Source organism: Harpegnathos saltator, unplaced genomic scaffold (assembly GCF_003227715.2).
Source record: "Harpegnathos saltator strain DR-91 unplaced genomic scaffold, Hsal_v8.6 scaffold473, whole genome shotgun sequence".
In the NCBI taxonomy this organism is placed as follows: domain Eukaryota; kingdom Metazoa; phylum Arthropoda; class Insecta; order Hymenoptera; family Formicidae; genus Harpegnathos; species Harpegnathos saltator.
In genome coordinates, this window is record NW_020230287.1 from 83,210 (window position 1) to 104,576 (window position 21,367).

Consider the following 21,367-nt stretch of genomic DNA (forward strand, 5'->3'; position numbering starts at 1 on the left):
CATAATTCTCGCAGAGGAGGAGAAAAATGAGACGAAATTGAGTGAGCTCTGTCTCGATTCGATATCTCTTCGGTTGAATCGGAGACACGGATTTCCGGTGACAAAAATCCGCTTCTCACACTCGATCGTAGAAAGAAGAACGGGGAGAGAACGGAGCTGCCCGCGGCGTGACGAGATTCATTTCCACGCACGTCACGTCCGCGAATATGAGACACGCATGGTGGAATCCGCCGCGCGTAACAGGACACTGTAAATTGATTGGAGCAATCGGCAAACGTAAACCGTCGCGCGGCGCATGTCAGCGAGGAATCCCCAAACAATCGATCGATCGATCGAGCGAGCGATCGATTGTTTGTACACGAAAAGTCGAGTCGACTGCGTTACGCACGATTGTCCGACATCGCGCCGATGATTGACGCAGTCGAGCGCGGCGTTCTTCACGCACCTCGGCCGCGGATCGTATTCGATTTGTTTTCTTTGCGAGACCTTGCAGATCTCTCCGGCGAGACGTTCCTTACGACTTCGAGGAGCTCGCGCGAAACTCGTGCAAGACCGGGCAACGGGTCGCGCTCGTTATCTGGAAATGAATAATTAAACTAATCATCGGGCCTAATCATCCGCCTAATAATTCAATTTCCGAAACGCTCGGGACGGCGGTAACTTTCTGAAAGACCTGTAAGGCTGCGAATTCGCTAACGGAGTCTCTCTTTTCCGGGACTCTAACGAAAGTAACAATTTTCTGCAAGCGGGTCGCCCCCCGCCTATCTTTCCTCCCAAATTCCTCGCCATTCTCGCCCGCTTTGAACTTGACGCTCCGATCGAACGACCTACTACGTCGATCGGGTTCCTTTGTGACGTCACAGCTGCGAGCCGTAAATCTATCCGACGAGTTATGTACATGAATTTGTCCCTGCTCTTTTACGCAAGCAAAGTACGCGCTGCGCAGCACGGTCGGCGCGATTTGCACGCTAATTAAATCATTATGCACCGCGGATTGCGCTAAAATATCCATTAGGTGGCTTTTTGTTGTTCCCAAACGCGCGCGCGCGCGCGCGCGTGGGTTGCGGCGCGAGTAATTTCCCTCTTTAATAAAGGCTCGAGAAATGCAGCATGAAATTATAGGGTGTACCCCGGCGCGGTGAATCGTCACCTTTCCGATTAGCCGTCCTTTATAACGCTCTCCCTCCCCCCCCCTCTCTCTCTCTCTCTTCCGCGGTATATTGTTAGTAGCGCCCGGCCTTATCTTCGTTGCGCCACACCACTCGGCGATGCCTCCAAGAGACGTGAGTCACGTCTCGTTCCGGAAAAGGGCACCGTCCGTACGAGCCATTTACGCCGAAGATATCCTCCGGGGTTCGTCAAGAAGCGGAGCTTTTATAATCGGCTTATCCTCGTAGGACTCTTCGGCGCGATCAATATTTATTGTCCATGTGCCCTCCGACACGGACGTTCCCATTCAACGACTCGTCACTACTCGTGCGCGGGCGGCGTTATTCATAAATATCGAAGGAGCGTCGACACGTGAAAAGCGACGTGGATGACAAAGGAGGAGACAACTTCGACAACTCTCCAGATAAATCCTGGCTACGGTGAAAGGAGGACCGGAAAAATTACATGAGAAGTTCACGAGTCAATGAGAAAAAATGTGTGTGTGTGTGTGTGTGTGTGTGTGTGAGAGAGAGAGAGAGAGAGAGAGAGAGAGAGAGAGAGAGAGAGAGAGAGAGAGACGATCGTCTCGCTGCGAATGCAACGACGAATGGACGCGCCGTGTCATGAATCCGGCAAAAGCCACCCGATGAGAGCGCTTTCGCAAGATCACGCTGGCCCAGGAGGAGGCGACTGCAAGAGGCGAGAGAGCGTCTCAGCTTTCGCGTCGGCGCGGCGCGGTTGCACAAGAGCTGCAACAATTAGCGGCAAATCTGCCGCGCTGGACTTTCTACGTGCATTCACGTATGAATTAGTCCGAGAGCCCGATAAACCGCGCAAGTGCGGATGCGCCGCGAGTATACGTGTTGCAAACGCGCGAGCGCCTCTCTCTCTCTCTGTCTCTCTGTCTCCCTGTCTCTCTCGGAGGTGCATTTAGCTGTACGAGTATTAAGCTCGCGGCCGCAATCCCCCAAGTTATTCCCCGCGCGCACCCGAGTCGAAATTTCGCGTCCATTTCCGACCTCAACTACCCCTAACACATCTGTAGATTCCGCGGGACCAATGTGGAGATTTAATTTGCATAGAAACTGAAGTCCTACTTCGGCGCCTCTAAATGGCAGAAAGCATCAGCACAATTCGCCAGTTGTCTTGTCGGTCCTTTAGCTCTCGGCAGAGGTGTAGGTAAAATCCAAAGTGGTTAAGGCAACCCCCTGAGACTAGAAAATTAGCGTGGAATATCGAGACCGAAATTTTATCTAACACAACTGTAGATTTCGAAGGAGCAATGGAGATTCTATTTATACAGAAACCGAAGTCTTGCTCAACGTTTGTAAGTGGCAGAAAACGCCCAAGTCACCACATGCGGTTTCTTCTAAGAGGACCTCTCGGCAGAATTGTGGGTTAAATACAAGCAAAATTAGGCCGCCGGTACAGGTTTCAGGATGCAAAATTAGCGTGATGTGAAATACTGAGGCCGAAACTAGGAGCTCAATGTTCTTAGTTACAAGATTGGTAGGCCTTAAACTAACGCTGATACGTTCGACAATTTTGATCAGCTGATCACGCTTGGACGTCCACAGCCATGCACGCTGTTTCTGGTTATTTGCTCTTGGTTATTAATTTTGCAATATTAGATGGGGAAATGGATAGATGTTTTATTTATTTATTTTTTATTATCTTGATAATTGGTCAGCTGATCAATTACGGAATGTATCCAGCGAGAGTTCAGGGTCTACCTTACAGCCTCGCAACTAGAACCAAAGGTTCTGGAGCCAATTTCGGAACAGGCCAAATTTCTGTCTGCCTGCTGTCTACACGTGCGTGCGAGTACGTACAAAAATGCGCGGCGTTCCTAAAAACCGCGACGCGCATGAGGGATCGCGATCGCGCGGTTGCGCAACGTCGAACAACGCAACGAAACCCGATCGTCTCGGTCACGTAATGAACTAGCGGGAAAAAAGAAAAGCGGGCCAGCGCTAAGGGGACAAACGAAGCCGGTGAGACGCGGCGATCTGTGCCGCGGAGAATTTGTGCGAGAAACAACGCGCGACGGCGGAATCGAGGCCGCCGTTCGGTGTGTAGAATAACATATATTAGGTAACGAAAAAAGTCGGCGCGCTTTTTCTTTGTCTTTGATGCAATGAGTCGTCGAATCTTGATCTCTGGGACCTGTCGGCTGAGCATGTTAGGCATATTATATACGTTCGGTTTTGCGTCAGTCAACCACTTGTTGCGACGTGGTTTCCTGGTTTGTGATTATTTATCCTTTTAATCCTTTGCACCAGAGGAATATCTCCACATTTCCTCCCGCCAATTCGATAATTATAAATATAATTTCTAAATTCCTAAAACCACAAAAAAGGATCTTTATTTTCTTCGATGTTGTCGCCGTATTTTATTGTTTCACTGTTCTTTGTCTTTAAATATTTTTCATGCCAGCACAGATGACATACCGAGTTATTGGAACAAATATCCATGCCAGCTGTGCTGACATTCCGAGTGCAATTAAAATCTATCGAATCGAGTGTAATTCGGGCATGTTTGCTTTATGAATTTAACCTCGAGTCCAAAGCTGCAGAAGCTTGTCGTAAAATAGCGTTTGAAGGAAATGTGTTTTAAAGAAAAAAAAAAAAAAGATTGCATACAAGTGGTTTAAAAAATTTTCTTTTGGCGACATATCACTTGAAGATGCACCACACGTTCAGGAAGAATCTCCATTATTGATGACGAAGGGTTACCAATGATTTATTCATAAATCAAATTTAACGTTTTTCCTGAAAACTTCTGCCTTTGTTTAACTTTTAATATACGAAACCGTATGAACTTTTTTAAATGCCTAATAGATGTTAGAGTTCAAGTCGGGATTTCGATGCTACTTTCGACCTTCACATTCCATTCCACTGAATAGCTGGAAGAGACTCGGTGAGATGGCGGTTACCAAGTCGAGATGTTGATGCTACTTTCGATCTCAGTATTCCATGTAACGCTACTTTAATACTCTGAGGTTTGTATAGAGCTATTTTGATTTTATTTGATTTACGACTTCATCAAGAAATGCTTTTGAAAACCTTCAAGTGGCAAATTATGCGTCTTGTAGCATTTAGAGACGCCAAGCAAGCCTCTTCAGTTTCCACGTATATTAAATCTACATTAATCTACATTAAAGAATTTGTGGATGTTAGATGGTTGAGGTTGAGACTAAAATCCAAATCTAAAATCCAAATCTCGACTCGGGTTGAAACGAGCGAATTAAAGCAGCGACGACATCGGCCGTTTTTAATGAGCGCTCGCGATGCAGCGATTCGTACACAAATCGATCGAGCACTTTAGTCGAGACGACGACGACGACGACGACGACGACGACGACGGTGTTGCCGCGAGGCCACCGATATTAACAATCGCGAGCTTGTAAAACGAGGATTCCTTCGGAGCGTATCGATGAAAGCGGCTCATCGAGAAAAAACAAGCGCGCTATATCGAACGGCGCTTTAATTTATCTCAGAGTTAGCACTAGAGTTACTGAGTGCGATCACAACTAGCTGTTTGTTTTTCTTTTTTTATAAAAATCTCTTATAAAGTTATTTCTTTTACGTTTTACGTTTGATCTCTCATAAAAATGTCTTATACTAGGTCCAGTAGTCAACTCTTTCCGATTTTCGACAATTTTCAATCTTTACTTAAAAATCAATGCAACAACATTAATCAATGAAATACTTCCCGTTGTGATCGATAACCTTACGCCATTTATTGGGCAGTTGCCGAATCCCCCGTCACGACAGAAACTTGGCGGCTTCGAGGCCATAAAGTGTCATCGATGAAATTTCGTACGTCGTCAACTGTCGAGAAATGTGTATCAGACAATATGTGTTGCATCGATCGAAACAAGTGAAAATCTGATGGAGCCAAGTCTGGAGAATACGCCGCGTGTGGGAGAACTTGCCAGCTCGAGTGTAAGATGGTTTACCTTTATGGCTTCTGCTGTATGCGGTTTAGCACTGTCGTACAACAGGATGACTTTACGGCTGCCTTGTCCAGTAAATGGCCTTTTCCTCAATTGCATCGCTCAAACGTATCGATTGCTCTTGGTAAATCTCTGCTTTAATGGTTTCACCCGATTCCAAGAGCTCATGGTACAGCACACCCTTCTGGCCCCACCATATGCAGAGAACTTTTTTTCCAAAACGTTTGGGTTTTGTTGTCGACGTTATCGGTTGACCAGAGTCTACCCATGACTTTTTGCGTTTAAGATTTTCATACGTGATCCATCTTTCGTCATCAGTTACGATTTTGTGCAAAAAATCTTTTTTTCTTTTCGTCGCTGGCGAGCAAAATAACGCATACGGTTAATCGGTGAGTTTTGTTGTCGATAGCTCGTGTGTGACCCACTTCCCTTCTTTCGGTATCTCCCTCATGTGATGTCAACGATCGCAAATAGGTTTTTGGCTTATTCCCAACTTTTCCGCAAGTTCTTGTTGTGTTTATGCCGTATTTTCATTCAGTCGATTTTGCAACTCCTCGTCCACAAATTTTTTTAGCTAACCGGGACGTGGTCGGTCGTAAAGATCAAAATCATCACTTCGAAAATGTTCAAACCAATTCCGGCACGTGCGATCGATCACGGCATTTTCACCGCAAGCAGTGCAAATCATTTTCACTGTTTCAGAAGCGTTTTGTTAAAATCCGAAATGTATCGCGTATCAAATATGCTCTTTATTGGTAGCCATCGTAAACACTATTGATTATTTGAGGTTATGTGCATCAAACCATATGTCATGTCGAAAAGTTAAATGTCAACATTTTAAAACCGCACAAGAGCGAGGGAGAATATCTCAATTTCAAATTTCGCTCTGAGTTATGTAAATTTCATCGGAGAGAATTAGCTATTATACCCAACTAAAATCGCTCCAATTGATGACGATGCGTTTCAATTGACTTTCAATTGACGTTGAAAGAAAAGTGTAAAAAAAGCACAAGTGAACATGTTTGCCGCTCGCTTTTATTTTGTCTTCTCTCGCCGTATGTCTGCCATGTCTTTATTTATCCCTTTGTTTAACCTTGTCGCAAACAAGAGGCGAGGCATCCGCAAGCTCTCGGAGCTGCTTGGATTGCTTCGCCCGCACGGCACAAAAACGATACACGTCGATAGCCGTGATAGAAACGGATCGTTAATCGTTGCTAGTTCTAACGTCAAGGTGGTATCGACTGCGGTTCGGGCATTCAAGCTTCTCTATAACGGCGCCCACCGCGGCGGCCCGGCGCGAAATACGAGGAGACGTCCGCGGTGGAATCGGGCGCAAGAAATTCAGTACCGTTTCGCGCAGTTTTCAAGCTCGTTCGCGGCGTGGCCCTTCGTCGAAACCGCAACGGAACAAGACAATCGTAGCTAGAGAGAGACAGAGAGACAGAGAGAGAGGAGAGGGGGAGAGAGAGAGAGAGAGGAAAGGAGGGAGGGAGAAAGAGAAGGAGGGAGGTCGCGAGCTGCCGACGCCAAAGACACGATTTATCGCGACCTAACAGGTAGCCGGTGGCAACAATTTTCAATTAGTTCCATCCGAGTAGCGTCGCACGAGAGGCCGGTTCTTCCTTTCTTCGCGCGACGACGCGAATCCTCCCCGCGCCCCGTAAATCCCCGGTAAAACCGTTAAGAAAAATACGGCGCAGCCGTGGTGGCGGCGGCGGCGGGTCTCTCGGCGATCGGCGATCGCCGCGATAGAAAAAGGACGAGGCGAATTCTACTCTATAAATTTATGCGGATACCCGATAAACACACACGCGAGCGCGAGCGCGAGCGAGCCGGCAACAATTTCCGCGGCGTTAACAATGGCCAATAAAATCCTACATGCGCGGCCCGCGTACACACATTGTGTGGCGGCACGCGGACGTGCTGATAACGGCCGACGCGTGCGAGCGAACGATCCTGCCGATCGCGTCATCGGCGACGGAGGGGGGCTTTTTCACCTCGCGGGTTCCGCTCGTCTCGCGACGAGAGAACAAAGCCGCTGAAGTAACGGCGACGTCCCGGCTCGCGCGGATGCTGCTCGACGCTCCGCTGCGGTTAATTGCGCTAGCTCGTCCGCGCGCGCAGACAAGCCGTGTCGAAACGTTGACGCCGCTTCCGACCTCTTCCTCGATCCTCCATCTATCTAACGCTGATTCGATAACTCTTAAGCACCGACGACCTATTTTCGTTCGATTTAACTTACAAATTTGCCCAAAGTTTTCTCTCTTAAAAGGCGGCCCTCCTCTCCTAGAAAGTTTTCTTAATGTAGATTCTCGTAGAGTTATTCTTGCTCTCAAGAACCTGAAACTTTCGGCCTGATGACGTCGCGATGAGAGACGGAAGAGATGCGGCAGTTGACCCTTTGCTAGGGGCGCATTGTCAGCTTTTTCGATCTCACGCGTACTGCGCTGACAATTATCAGTGTATGAGATGAATACATGTACGTTCCTTAACAGTAACAATAAACAAAAATAAGAAAAGAAATTCCACTTATATCAGCTATTTTCTGTCTGTTTCGTTCAACGGATAGATATTTTGTATCAAAATGTTCGGATCAAACGAGCAACGCACGATTAGCAAGAAGAAAATGCGTTTTTTAAAAATATAAAAAAAAGAAGCGATACGAATGTCGGTTTGTGCATTGATAACTGTACTGAGATTCACCTAAATGAACTATTAATTTTAGTGGATTTGATATAGATGGTTTTAACTTTTTTACAAAATAATTAAACAATTTTAATTATATCAATATATATATATATATATAAAAGTTTTATTTTTCGCAAAATGAATCTTGTATAGGTATAAGGTATTTATGTGATTTAAAAGTAAATATTTTGTTGTTTAAAATCAAAGTTTAAAGTTTTTCATATTTCTTGTTATATTTATCAAGTCCAAATATTCAAACTTATTAATATATTTTCAAATTAGGGCATGTTTTAAATTTTAATGATTCTAATAAAATAATTTATGCTCGAAAATACGTCTCTTGCATTATTTAATTTGGCGTAATTGAAGAATTACAATTATTTCTTGGTTACGTCTCGTATAATCAATCAGCAGAGTCCACACTACGCGAAATAGTATTTTGTTCTCAGCAATCGCAGCTGCTGGAGCCGTGCCGGAGCGTTTCGGCCGAGAGTATTCAGCTCTCACTCAAAAGGTTAAAAATACTGGTTGTCCCATTTTAAATAAACCGGGCAAAAATCTCGAAAAATATAAAAAATACTGAGAAACGCCGACTTAAGAAAAGTAATGATCAGAAAGTGAATATCTCGAAAGTGGCGCCATCTGTAAAATGATACAGTTGTTTTATATCTCTTTTGAAACCATACAACATTTGTCTGAAACGTTTCTCAGTATCTTTCATATTTTTACCCGGCTCATTTAAAATGGGACACCCTGTATAATAAAGTTATTGATGAATTCTTGTCGCACGTTGAAGGTGTGATGTTATACAGGGTGCTAAATTTCAAACGTAACAGGTAAAAAATCTCGAAATATTAAAAAAAAAGATTAGGCAAATAAAAAAATTTTTCAGACAAAAGTTGTTAAAATTAATTGGTAGAAAAAGAAGATATACAAAATTGGGCTTTCTATTTGAAAAAATTAAGTTGACCTTCAACTGACCTTGAAAATGCCCTCCAAATAAAAAACTGATAATGCCATTCTCTTTCCCTTTCGAAATCATAGAACACGTGTTTCAGCTTTTTCTAATATCTTTCGTGGTTTTCGAAATTTTTTACTTACGTTTGAAATTTAGCACTCTGTATATCTCCACCAAATATGATCATTCCGGTGCCTATCATCGTTGATTAGCACGTAGCCGAATCGAAAATTTCGTGCTATTTCCGATCTCACTGCTCCAATCAACGCTAATTTAATGCTTTGATTTTATTTAAGCCATAGCTTTGCCGAGAAAAATCCTCTCGAGAATCTGCAAGTGGCAGATTGCGTTCTCTGCAATTCAGAAGCGCTCTAAGCAGAGGACCTCCTCTCACTTTCACACAAACATTTAAATCCTCGCTGATCCCCCAAGAAATCCACAAACGTTAAAGAGTTCAAGTCGAAGACGGGGCCATAATTTCGATCGGGAGGCGTCGGAGTTTCGTTGAAACGACGGAAAGAAATATGTAAAAATGATGAAAATCATCATTCGACACAAGGAGCCGGGGGGGCAACTGAGAGGCGGTTCAACAGCCCGGCCGGAGGAAGCGCACTTGCGACAATTAGACTCCCGACCAGGTGAAAGGGGCGCGGCGGTTCTCCTTGTCCTTTTGTGCGGGCAGACCGCGCGACAAAGGCAAAAGTAGAACTGTCAACTGTAAACGGTACTTGGCGCTGCGTGCAATAAGTCATGCACTGAATAATGTCATGTGCCTTGCGCGAGCTGGACGGAAGGACGGACGGAGCGGATGTACATATGCATACACCCGAGATCACAAGCAAACACACCCACACCCACACACGCGCGTACACGGTATGATATCGCGAAGCGGAAAGGCCGGGCCGATTCCTCGCGGCCGGCCGGTGAATGCAAACCGATTAATGGGCAATAAATTCAGGCGCAGGACCGGTTAATTATCGGAGTCATCTGCGGACCCGCGGATGACGTATCGCTGCCTGGCTGTGATCAATACGCGCGGGGTTGGAGGGATATGGCTCGCCTCCCCCGTAGACGCGCTTACCTCGTGAGATACGGGGTTGTTTTTGTTTCGGCCGGTGTTGGACGCGTTATTAATGGAGGAGAGCGTGGTGAGGGTCGCCGTGCCGACACCGCCGACCGTTTTCTCGCTGACCTTCGTACCAGCGCCGCCGACATCTTTGTGCAACGTTCCAGGACTCTGCAATCAGAAAGAACGGACACTCGTTAGGAGGGGGCACGCGTGCGAGCGCAATCGCCGGCAATTCGTAGCCTCGCGCTTCGATATATTGATACATCTCAGGCACCGTTTTCCCTAAAATGGCGGAGCGCCCAAGCCGCCGATCACAATAGAGTCGCGTGAGAAGACTCTACCGTCGCCTTGTACAGGCATTTGCGAAATTCATCGTTCAGCGCTCTCGGGCTGCTCTTCTCGCCGAGCACCACCTGTTCTATATTTTCCCATCCTATATTTTCTCTCGAGGAGAGAGACATATTTGAAAGTTTCACCGGCGAAACGCTTGCTTGTCTCTGCAAAGTCCACGCCGTATTGGCTGCGCAGACTTAAAAGCGTTTCGACACGATCGAAGAATGTAAAAAGATGGGTAGGAATATCGCCGAATGAAATAAGGTAATAAAAATTCACGTCTCGAGCTGCCAGTTGGCGTAGATATTTAATATATTCGTCCCCGACACGAAAGTTCCGCTGCTCTCTCTCTCTCTCTCTCTCTCTCTCTCTCTCTCTCTCTCTCGTGCTGCAGCGAGCGCGTGTTTTCCGCGCCGAGGGGAATTTCCCGAGGAACGTATTTAGCAACAGCAGCAACATTCGAGGACTCAAGAATATACGGAAAGATCCCTGGGTAGATGCGTGGTCACACTTTCCGCTAAACACGACGAAGAGCAAAGCAGCCAACGCTTGTATCGGATCTGTCCGGATACGAGATAAGAGAAGCTTAACTAACACGACGTTCGGACGATTACCTCCATCATTTATTGACATTTCGCCAAGTGCGTCAACCACTTTGGCATTCTCATAAGATAGAAATAGAGATAGATAGATAGATAGATAGATAGATAGATAGATAGAGAGAGAGAGAGAGAGAGAGAGAGAAAGAGAGAGTGCAGGACCAACCTCTCCATCTCGCGCGTCGCGCCCGACGTGCTCTCGCTCGAAGGAGCAATTATCAATCTGCTGAACCGCAACCTCTTGCTGCTTCGTTGTGGGTCTTCGCAAAGTGCAAATAAAACGTAATTACCCGACGTCCCCACCCCGTCCCCTTCCCCTCTCCTTCTATTTTCTCACACGCGCGCGCCTCGTCGTTCAATTATCTCGATATTCCGGCCGATAATAATGCAGCATCTTTTCGCTGCGCGCCGGAGAAAGAGAGTCGCGCCCATTTTCGCCCACCGTGAGCCTCCTCCTCGTGTTCGTATCCTTTCCCATCGACTCGCAGAGACTAAACAAACACACGCGCGCGATTCAGTAATCGGAGACAAAGCATTTGGCGTGGGTAGCTGCCGGCACCAAGTGGTCTCTCTCTCTCTCTCTCTCTCTCTCTCTCTCTCTCTCTCTCTCTCTCTCTCTCTCTCTCTCTCTCTCTCTCTCTCTCTCTCTCTCTCTCTCTCTCTCTCTCTCTGCCTCTCTTAGTACTGGATGATACACGTGTGCGGATGCGCATCGCCGTGAGCGGCGACGATAAGCGGCGACGATAAGCGCGCCGATGATGAAGCAACGCCGCGAGAGCGATTACGATTCTGGCGAGGTCCGCGCTCCCATTCATCGCGCGGCGGTCCCTTCGTTAACAGGATCTACCGAGATGGCGGAGAATGTTTTCTATATTTAACCGCCGGACGGAGAGATACGACGACGCTTTATCTCCCCGCGACGTTTTCGCAATCCTCGCGCGCGCTCTTCCGCGGAGCTCGTCCACTCGCGCGCTTTCCCTCGCGAGGACAATCCGGATCGTGATGCGGTCGATTTGGGAAGAAGGCGATCCTCGAGAGACATACGGGTGAATAATGAATGGACTTTTCGCGCGGGCGAACGGAATCAGGCCAGCGAAGCGACGCGAGCGGAGCGGCGAGAGAAAGATATCGACGGCGCGCGGCGCGCGTGTCGCGTGTAAATAATGCGCAACGTACGAGCGAGCGACGCGTCAGAAATAATCGGACGGCCGGACGACGGCTTTGCGAAACAATGTGGGAATAATTAAAGCTCGTCTCGTTAACGTCGGACAATGGAGCCCGATAGATTCGCCTGGCTGCGAATGTGGCACGATGACGCGCGCATGCTAATACCTGCCGCGCCGTCGTCAACGCGCTCGCTCGCTCGCTCGCTCGCCTCGGCGACCGTTTCGCGAAAACTCGGAGAAATGTGTAGACTATTAAGAGAAAGAAAACGCTTTCGGTTTGACTCGTTTGTGAAATTTGCATTTGCACGACTGAAAAAAACACCTGTAACTCTGAAAGGACTGATCTTCCAAATCGTGTTTACTTTTTAATCAGTATAACGAGTATTATTTGCGGATACGCGAAACTCTCTTCTTCTTCTGTGTGTTAAAAAAAAAATTTAAGATTTTAGGGGGTAGATAATACTTGCAAAATAGAGGAGAAAACACCCGAAAAACGTGAGTCGAAAAATTAATGTTGTCGGAATTATAAATAATGATTTATTTTAATTGAAGCAAGTGATCTATTCGCTTCTATTCTTCTTTGATTCTGATATAATTTGTCCAGATCATTTATCGGCTAAGAGTACTGTGCTTTAGAGGAATTTCTAAAAAGTCTCTTCGCTTTTGCGTGAAATGTAAATAATCATATATCCTCTTCGCATTTATATACACGTTTCATCGAGCAATTGTTCGTTATGTATCCTCATAAGCAAATAGTGAACAGTTGCAGAGAGCTGTCAACAAAGTTTACACAATACGATAAGAATGATATCGTATTACTGTAATCAAGAAATACATTTCATACATGGCCAGAAGCCATGTATGAAATAGAACAGAAGCGGGTAATCCTTGTTTTAATTAAAATAAATTGTTCATAACTCCGACCGAACCCTTCTTTTAAATATCTTGTGTGTGTGTGTGTACAGTACAGGACAAAATAAAATATGCACCACGTACATTTCCATATTTGCACAAATAATTCAGTAATCTTGACGGATAGTAAAGAAATGTATTCGAAGAGACAAAAAGAAGGTTTCGTAGTCTACTTTTTTAATTTTAAGTAAAAAAATTCCGAAGACATTAAAATTCCTTCAATAATCAAGAGTCCGTTACATTTATCATCAACGTTCCAGCGCGTACTTTAGTTTGCCCAAAGTAAATATGACAATAAGTGTAACGGATTTGACTACTGAAGGATTTTTTACGTTGTTGGAATTTTTCACTTAAAACTTAAAAGTAGACTAAGAAACTTCCCTTTTTGTCCGAATACATTTCTTTCCTGTCTGTCAAGAGTGCCAAGTTATTCACGCAAGCGTGAAAATATTCGAGGTGCTTTATTTTATCCAATATTGTGTATGTGTGTGTCGTACTTTTTTCGGTGCGCGAGACACCGGCCAAAGTGGATTACGCGGGAGAATTGCTCTCGATCGGCAAAAAGAATATCGTTACTAGCCACGAAGAGAAGTAACTGTAAGCACATAACGGTCTTGAGCGGCGCGGACTCATTACGGGCGATTTATAATTTACCGTCGGGATCCGCGCGGGACGTTTAAACGCGGCGCGGCGAGCCCGCGGCTAATGCGCAGTGACAGAAATCGATGTATTCTTAGGCCGGCGAGCCCGCCCCTAATTATACGCGAGTCTATAATTACATATCGATGTCTAATTGGAAGGCGACCCTGGGTCCCGAAAAAAAATCACCGTTGCATAAGAAACGCGGTCAAGAACCTACGCGATATCGCATCAATGCGTCGATGGAGAGAGCTCGTTGCAGTGGACCTCCACCTCCACCTCCACCTCCTCCTCATCGTCGTCGTCGTCGTCGTCGTCGTCCTCGTTGACTGCACTCGACAATGGAAAATAGGTCTAATAGTAGAGCCACGAGCCTCCCATCCGGGCGAGCCAAGACTCCTCTTGGCAAAACGAGACTCCAATTAGCAGAACTTTGGTTAGGCTCTACCTTAATATCCAAGCGACAAACTTGGTTGTACAATCACAGTCACGCGTTTATGTAACAAGACTGATGTATTAATTCTCGAAGATCGCTGATTACAGAAAGAGAGAGAGAGAGAGAGAGAGAGAGAGAGAGAGAGAGAGAGAGAGAGATTCCAGAAGGTCGAGATAAATTATCTTCGACTAGGTCACGTGTTCACGATTGATATTTGTATCATAAAGTTAGAACCACGAAGCGGATACATTTTATAGTTCCAATGGATGTCAAAGAAAAGTAAGAGAAAGAAAAATACTTTTGCCCGTGTTTTCTTCGAAAGGTAATTAGAAGCAGGTGACATTTCATCTGATAACTTGTTGACCTTTGGAAATTTCAGAATCATCAAGTTAACAAAGGTTGAGGTTAACTGCTGTAACAGTATATTCTTGAGATCAAATAGAGTAAAGAAGTCTAGTATCACTTTTCTTCCGACAAATAGTTATCGAGATATCGTAAACAAAATCTTGAAAATGCTATCACGTTTTTTTCAAAAAATATTGGGCAAGTAAAAAAATGTTTCAGATGTTAAGTTGTCCAAAGTAATTGGTGGAAAAAAATGATATAATAAAAAATTGGGTTTCCATTTAAGAAAAGTGACGATCAGTGAATATATCTCGAAAGTGGCCAAAGCCATCTGTAAACAAAATGACATTGCTGTCTTATGGTGTCGCTGTCAAATTTCGTCTAAAATATTTTTTTCATCCGACTACTTTCTGCGATGTTAATAAATAAATTAATAAATAAATATATATATATATACAGAGTGTCCCATTTTAAAGGACCCACTCAAATATCTCAGAAACACTGCGTTAAATCGAAAAATGCTTAAGACAAAAGTTGTTTAGCTTGAAGGGGGACGTAGGACAGCGATAGCATTTTGTTTATAGATGGCCCATTTTCGATTTATATTTACTGATTATCAATTTTCTTAAATAAAAATTTAACTTTTTTATTATATCATCTTTTTTTACCAATTAATTTGAACAACTTTGTCTCGAACATTTTTTTATTTGTATGCTTAATATATTTTGAGATATTTAAGGAAAACTTGGTAACTTTTCCAACATTTACCTTACGATATCTCGCTAACTATTCATCGAAAGAAAAAATAGTATTAGACTGTTTTACTTTATTTGTTATCAAGAATATACTATAGTATAATAGTGCCTTAACTTTTATTAATTTAATAATTTTGAAATTTCCAAAGATCGATAAGTTAATAAAAGTTAAGGCATTATTATAGTAATATATTCTTGATAGTAAATAAAGTAAAAAGGTCTAATACTATTTTTTCTTTCGACGAATAGTTAGTGAGATATCGTAAGGTAAATGTTGGAAAAGTTACCAAGTTTTCCTTAAATATCTCAAAATATATTAAGCAAATAAAAAAATGTTTCAGACAAAATTGTCTTAATTTAATTGCTTAAATTAATTGGTGGAAAAAGATGATATAATAAAAAACTGGGATTTCCGTTTAAGAAAATTGATAATCAGTGAATATCTCGAAAGTGCCGCCATCTATAAACAAAATGCTATCGCTGTCCTATGTCCCCCTTCAAGCTAAACAACTTTTGTCTTAAGCATTTTTCGACTTAACGCAATGTTTCTGAGATATTTGAGTGGGTCCTTTAAAATGCGATACCTTATATATTAATATTAATAAAAGTAATATGTAGATATACTTTTCCCTTCTCACAATTTTAAAATTTTAAATACGATTACAATTTTACAATTACAATTTTTTTACAATTTTAAAATTTTTTAATTTCTAATATCAGGATATTATTGATCAAATTTTGTATTGTCGGTCACTGGTGAGACCGAGAGAGGCACGGCGGCTAGTGTGTTAAGTGACGCAAGCGCTCTTTAATGAAATTTCAGAGGACACGCACACACATAGCACGGTGTCTTCTTGCCGATTCCTACTTCTATTTTGTCACCGCCCGAACTCCACTTCCAAGCGCCGCGTCAGCCGATCGCGGATCTACGACATAGGCGGGGCAGGAAGTGACGGGGCGACGCGCGTTCATTAGACCTACCTGTTCACACCATTGTCAATGTCGCATCGGTGGACAACCTTGCGTCACTGGGACGCTGTGGGTCAACGCACGTATCTACGCAACGGCGCGCTCCTCGGTAAAATCGATAGCGGCGGGTACGCGTCGATTGCGGCACTCATTCGCGCTCGTTTCGCACGCGGCAGCTAGACGGGCAAAGGCGAGGCGGGGCGAGGCGAGAGAGACTCTCCTCCGGAGGAACAGTAGTCGCCGACTGTGACGAGAAAAGTCATGAACGCGCCCAATGATCAGCGACCACGATGATGCTCGCGTTCTCGGTACGAGAGCGAGCTTTCACGAGCCATTGTCTCCAGGACGTGCCCACACGGTTGTCCGTTAATTAAAAACGCTCCCTTCTACGCCGTGTCCTAATTGTCGGAAGCACCGCGAGTCCTGCGCGGGAATCTCACGATCTTTACTCGGATCGGCCGAATTTGCCCCTCGTGCGACCTCGGAACGCTCTGCCGATAGTCGAAGCGCGAGAACTCTTTCGTTCTCTGTATTGAATTATGGCCTTAATGGCCAACGAGTTTATTCCGACGCGGAATGAAAAGAGCTCCCGTGCCCCCCCCCCCCACCCTCCTGTTGGCGGAGGATCTCGAGGCGGGACATGTCGGATCGGAGGCAAGGAAATTGTATGGGAGAAGGAAGAAGCGGAGAGGGAAGGAAGCTCTCGAGTTTCGGGGGCTGAATGCGCGAGAGATCCGCCAGTCCTATTTGGATCAGTCGTGTAATGTATCACTGATAGAGAGATCCCTGAGCGAGTGAGAGACGAGACGAGACCGCGACAAAGCCCGCTGCCGCGAGGATCTGCGAGTAGAAAGCGCGGAAGAGGATAAATTTAGGACTCCGGCGTCGATCGCGGCGCGCCGTCAGGGGAGACTCGAAAAACACGTCCCACTTTCAGCCGGCCGAGATAGGTAACGACGAATGATTAATTTCGCTCGACTTGATATCGCCGGCGACGTTAACGACGGGGTCCCCTCTCCCCCCCCCCTCGGTCCGGAGAAACAGGAACAAGCGAGACTGAAAAGCGAGCAAAAAATCCGCCCGCCGGCGAGACGAGGAGGAAAGCGAAATGAGCAGCCGTCCGCGATTTCATTCGAGCAACATCGACGGATCCCGCCGGACGGGGCGTCCTCGTCAAGATTCGCGCTCTCGCGAGGCAGGGCAGGGCAGGGCAGGGCAGGGCAGGCAGGGTGGCGCGGCGGCAGGAAAAAGAATACGACAAAGTTGGACACACTCATCCAGGCGCTCATGCAGGCGCGCGCGCGCTACCCTATCATTACGCTCGCTCAGGGGCGAACCTTAATCTCGACCGGGCAGGCGCTTCGTGCCTCTCCATTTTTCTCGAGACACCTGGCTGCGCTCGCTCGCGCGAGAGCGAGTGCCAGGCACCTAACGATAGCAGCAGCAGCAGCAGCAGCAGGTGAAGAGATTTTTGCCTGCGCTGCCTGGCGATCGCGCGCCGCTCCCCGACGTTTCGTCGACCTCGCACACATACGCATGCGCGCGCAGGTATAAGGGAACACACGCAGGTAGGCCCTTAGCGGGACACGTGCAAGTTAGCAGATGTATCTCGCGCCTGACACCTGCCAAGCTGCAGAGCGGCACAAAGACTAGACTCGGGGCGGCAGCTGCATCCGCTCGCGCTCGCGCGACGAACGCGGGATTTTCACGAGGAGACGCGCAACGCGCGCGCGCGCGCGCGCGGATCCGTCGACTTTCCTCCGGCTGTCGTCAACGTCGAGGAACGTCGTCTCAACGGAGCGCGCTACGACTTGTTACGCGCGGCGCCTCCAGAAAATGAATATTCACGCGGCCGACACGTTCGCGCGCACGCGACGATCGTGACGGAATTCGCGTAATAACGTCGGCGGCTGTCGCAAACACGCCCGCGGAACACGCGTCGATCTCGATGACGCCGTCGCGCGCAATCGAGATGACAAGACAAGTCGTAGCGCGCATTACAATTCCCGCGAGCTCTATCTCTCCTCCTTGCCCCCTCGCGCTCCCGCTCCCGCTCCCTGCGACATTTAGCGGAACGGAATTCCCATCGCTTTTTCATCGCCGGCGAGCGATCCGGCCCCGGCGCATCCTTAGAATTCCCCGAGTAACGCCCGGTTCATATCCGAACGATAACTCATCCACGCCGACAAAGTCCGCCGTAGGAGCGAACGGAATACGTCCGCGGGAACAAATTTCGCCGGTCCCGAGAGCGCATCGGCGGAGATGCCGAAGAATGCGACTCGCAAGTTGCGCGCGAGATTTACGCCGAGATTGGCTTCTTCGTCTCCCCCCCCCCCTCCCGCCCTTTATCGCCGTCGGAAGATCACCCCGTCGAGAAAAAATCCATGCTCAGCTGACGACGCTGGTGAGACGGTAATTTCAGCGAAGCTTCCCATGCACCGTTGCATCATCGGCTCGTGTGGGAGGAATGGTAGGGATGGAGGGGGAAGGAGAGAGGGGGAGACGAAGATCGAGCGGAGCAGCTAAATTCGCTGGTCTCGCAAACTATGTCGACTATCGCCAGGCGGAGAGTGGTCCCCGCGTGAAAGAAGAGAAAAAGAATCGTCGAGCGACGTCCCCGCGAGATATCGATCGCGCGAGAAAAGGATCGCAGGTCAAGGATGCGACTGAGCCAGCCGACTTTTCTTCGCGCTGCACGGCGAAGATAAATTGATCGGTGCAAGTGACGCAAATCGCCGCGGACGTCAGCGGCGATCGCCGCGGAAAAACGGCACGTTCCGTTCCTCCGAAACGGAAAAAATCTCCGCGGACGCGGCCAGATATGACATTCTTCGGTTGAAAATTCTCGAGAGACCTGAATTTCCAACCGATCATCGCGACAGCACTGGATGAGGTTGATCCTGAATAAATTCCGAAGAGATCTGTCTTGCCAAAATTTGAAAAAAAATTCTTTTCTCGAATTACTAGCCCGAAAAGAGGCAAAATTATCGTTAAACGCGAGAAACTTGTGAAATACTCATTATTCGACACTTATTACTACGTAATAGCGGTGCACATTGGGTCATGCTAATGGCCGACGGTGATTATTTTCTATCTCCGTATGATGGCTCATGAGTTGAGGTTTATAAGCTTTGGGCTCATGGACCATCAGGTTAGGGTTGGATGTTTTGTTCAATGTCCTCCATGTTTGTACTTATTGGGTTAGGTATGGCTTGATTCTTTCTTAAGCTGAATGGTGGCTGAAATGATGAGCTTTGAAATTCTGAGTTTTCTGAAAGGTGATTATAAGTTCCGGGCTCTCGCATTTAGTATCCATAGGCTCGAACCCATTGAGGTCGAACTCAAGACACTGTACTTTAAACGATAAACTTTTCAGACAACCCCTAAATCCATGGACCCTGAACCGATAATTTTTTCAAAATTTCGGCTAGACAGACCTCTTTGGAATTTATTCAGGATCAACCTCATCCATCGGTGTCGCGATGATCGGTTGGAAATTCAGGTCTCTAGAGAATTTTCAACGAGACCAAAGAACGTCATCTGGTCCGCCGGTGTGGCAACTCGCACGGAGACGAGCCGAGGAGTCGCGCGTAAGCAATTGCGACTGTAAGCCAGCCGTCAATTGTCTCACGTGCGCGCGCGCGCGTTTAATACATCCCCGCTCCAGGATATGTAATTAACGACAATCACAATGCGCACCGTTAATTACGCGCTAAGTCTGCGAGATCGCGAGTCACGCGCCGCGCGCTGTGTCGCGAAAGCGCGGGCGTGCGTGGGCATCGGGGAGGGGGGCAGATATACAGAACGTCTCACAAGCGAACGCAAAAATCCCATACCGAAATTCGTAATAGTTACGAAGTTATTATTGGGTCTAGTAGTTAATTCTTTCCGATGAAATTTACATAGCTCGGAGCAAAATTTGAAATGGAAATATTCTCCCGCTCTTTTTTGCGGTTTTAAAGTGTTGACATTCAACTTCCCGAAATGACATACGGTTTGGTTAGGTTTGATGCACATAACCTTAAATAATCGGTATTGTTCACGATGGCTATCAACAAAGAGCGTACTCGATACGTGATGCACTTCGCATTTCATTTGAACGAAAACGCTGCCGAACGCGGGCAAAATGATACGTGTTACTATGATGAAAATGCTGTGACCGATCGCATATGCCAAAATTGACTAGATGTGGTTTTCGAAATGGAGATCTTGATCTTCATGGCCGAGCACATCCCAGTCGGCCAAGAAAATTTGAAGATGCAAAATCTGCGGAATGAAAATACGGCACAAACACGACAAGAATTTGCGGAAAGCTGGGAGTAAGCCAAAAACCTACTTGCGATCGTTCACATCATATAGGGAGGATACAGAAAGAAGGGACTTTGGTTCCACACGACAACAAATCATTGGCAACAAAAAAAATTGTCGATTGACCACATGCGTTACTTCCCTCGCCAGACACAAAGAAAAATTTCTTGCACAAAATTGTAGCTGGTGACGACAAATAGATGTTATGTATGAAAATCTTAAACGCAAAAGGTCATGGATAGACCCTGGTCACAATCGACAAAGTCGCCAGCAAAACCCAAGCGTTTTGGAAAATAAGTTCTCTGCGTATGGTGGGACCAGAAGAGTGTGCTGTACTATGAGCTCTTTGAATCGGGTGAAACCATTAAAGCAGAGACTTACCAAGGGCAATCGATACGTTTGAGCGATGCAACTGAGAAAAAGGCCATTTACTGGACAAGGCAGCCGTAAAGTCATCCTGCTGTACGACAATGCTAAACCGCATACAGCAGAAGCCATAAAGGAAACCATCTTACACTCGAGCTGGCAAGTTCTCCCACACGCGGCGTATTCTCCAGACTTGGCTCCATCAGATTTTCACTTGTTTCGATCGATGCAACACATATTGTCTGATACACATTTCTCGACAGTTGACGACGTACGAAATTTCATCGATGACACTTTATGGCCTCGAAGCCGCCAAGTTTCTGTCGCGATGGGATTCGGCAACTGCCCAATAAATGGCGTAAGGTCATGGATAACAACGCAGAATATTTCATCGATTAATCTTGTTGCACTGATTTTTAAATAAAAATTGAAAATTATCGAAAATTAGAAAGAGTTAACTACTAGACCTGATAATTACGTAAATCTGACGAGTGAGCGCGCGCCGGGATGGGTGATTGCAGAAGCAGCCACTCGGACAAGAACGCGGCCTGATCGATCCAGCAACTATTGCCGGTGCGCGGCGAAGGGAAGAGGACAATACGTCGCTGTTCAGCTATGCGCCAGTCTTATTTTGCCGCTCCTGCGTCTCGCCGTGCACCGATAAAAGTTGCTGGATCGACCGAGCCGCGTTATAATGCTCTTCCATCATTCAATTCG

At 46.3% G+C, this 21,367-nt stretch overlaps 1 protein-coding gene across 1 annotated transcript in view; it reads right to left on the reverse strand.

The window, feature by feature from the left end:
• The window catches only part of LOC105188211 (probable serine/threonine-protein kinase dyrk2), a 341,632-nt gene that overhangs the window by 57,123 nt on the left and 263,142 nt on the right, over window positions 1-21,367 (reverse strand). The window contains exon 3 of the mRNA XM_025302226.1: window positions 9,835-9,990. Within this exon, the coding sequence (XP_025158011.1) occupies window positions 9,835-9,990 (156 nt within the window). The remainder of the gene's footprint in view (window positions 1-9,834; window positions 9,991-21,367) is intronic.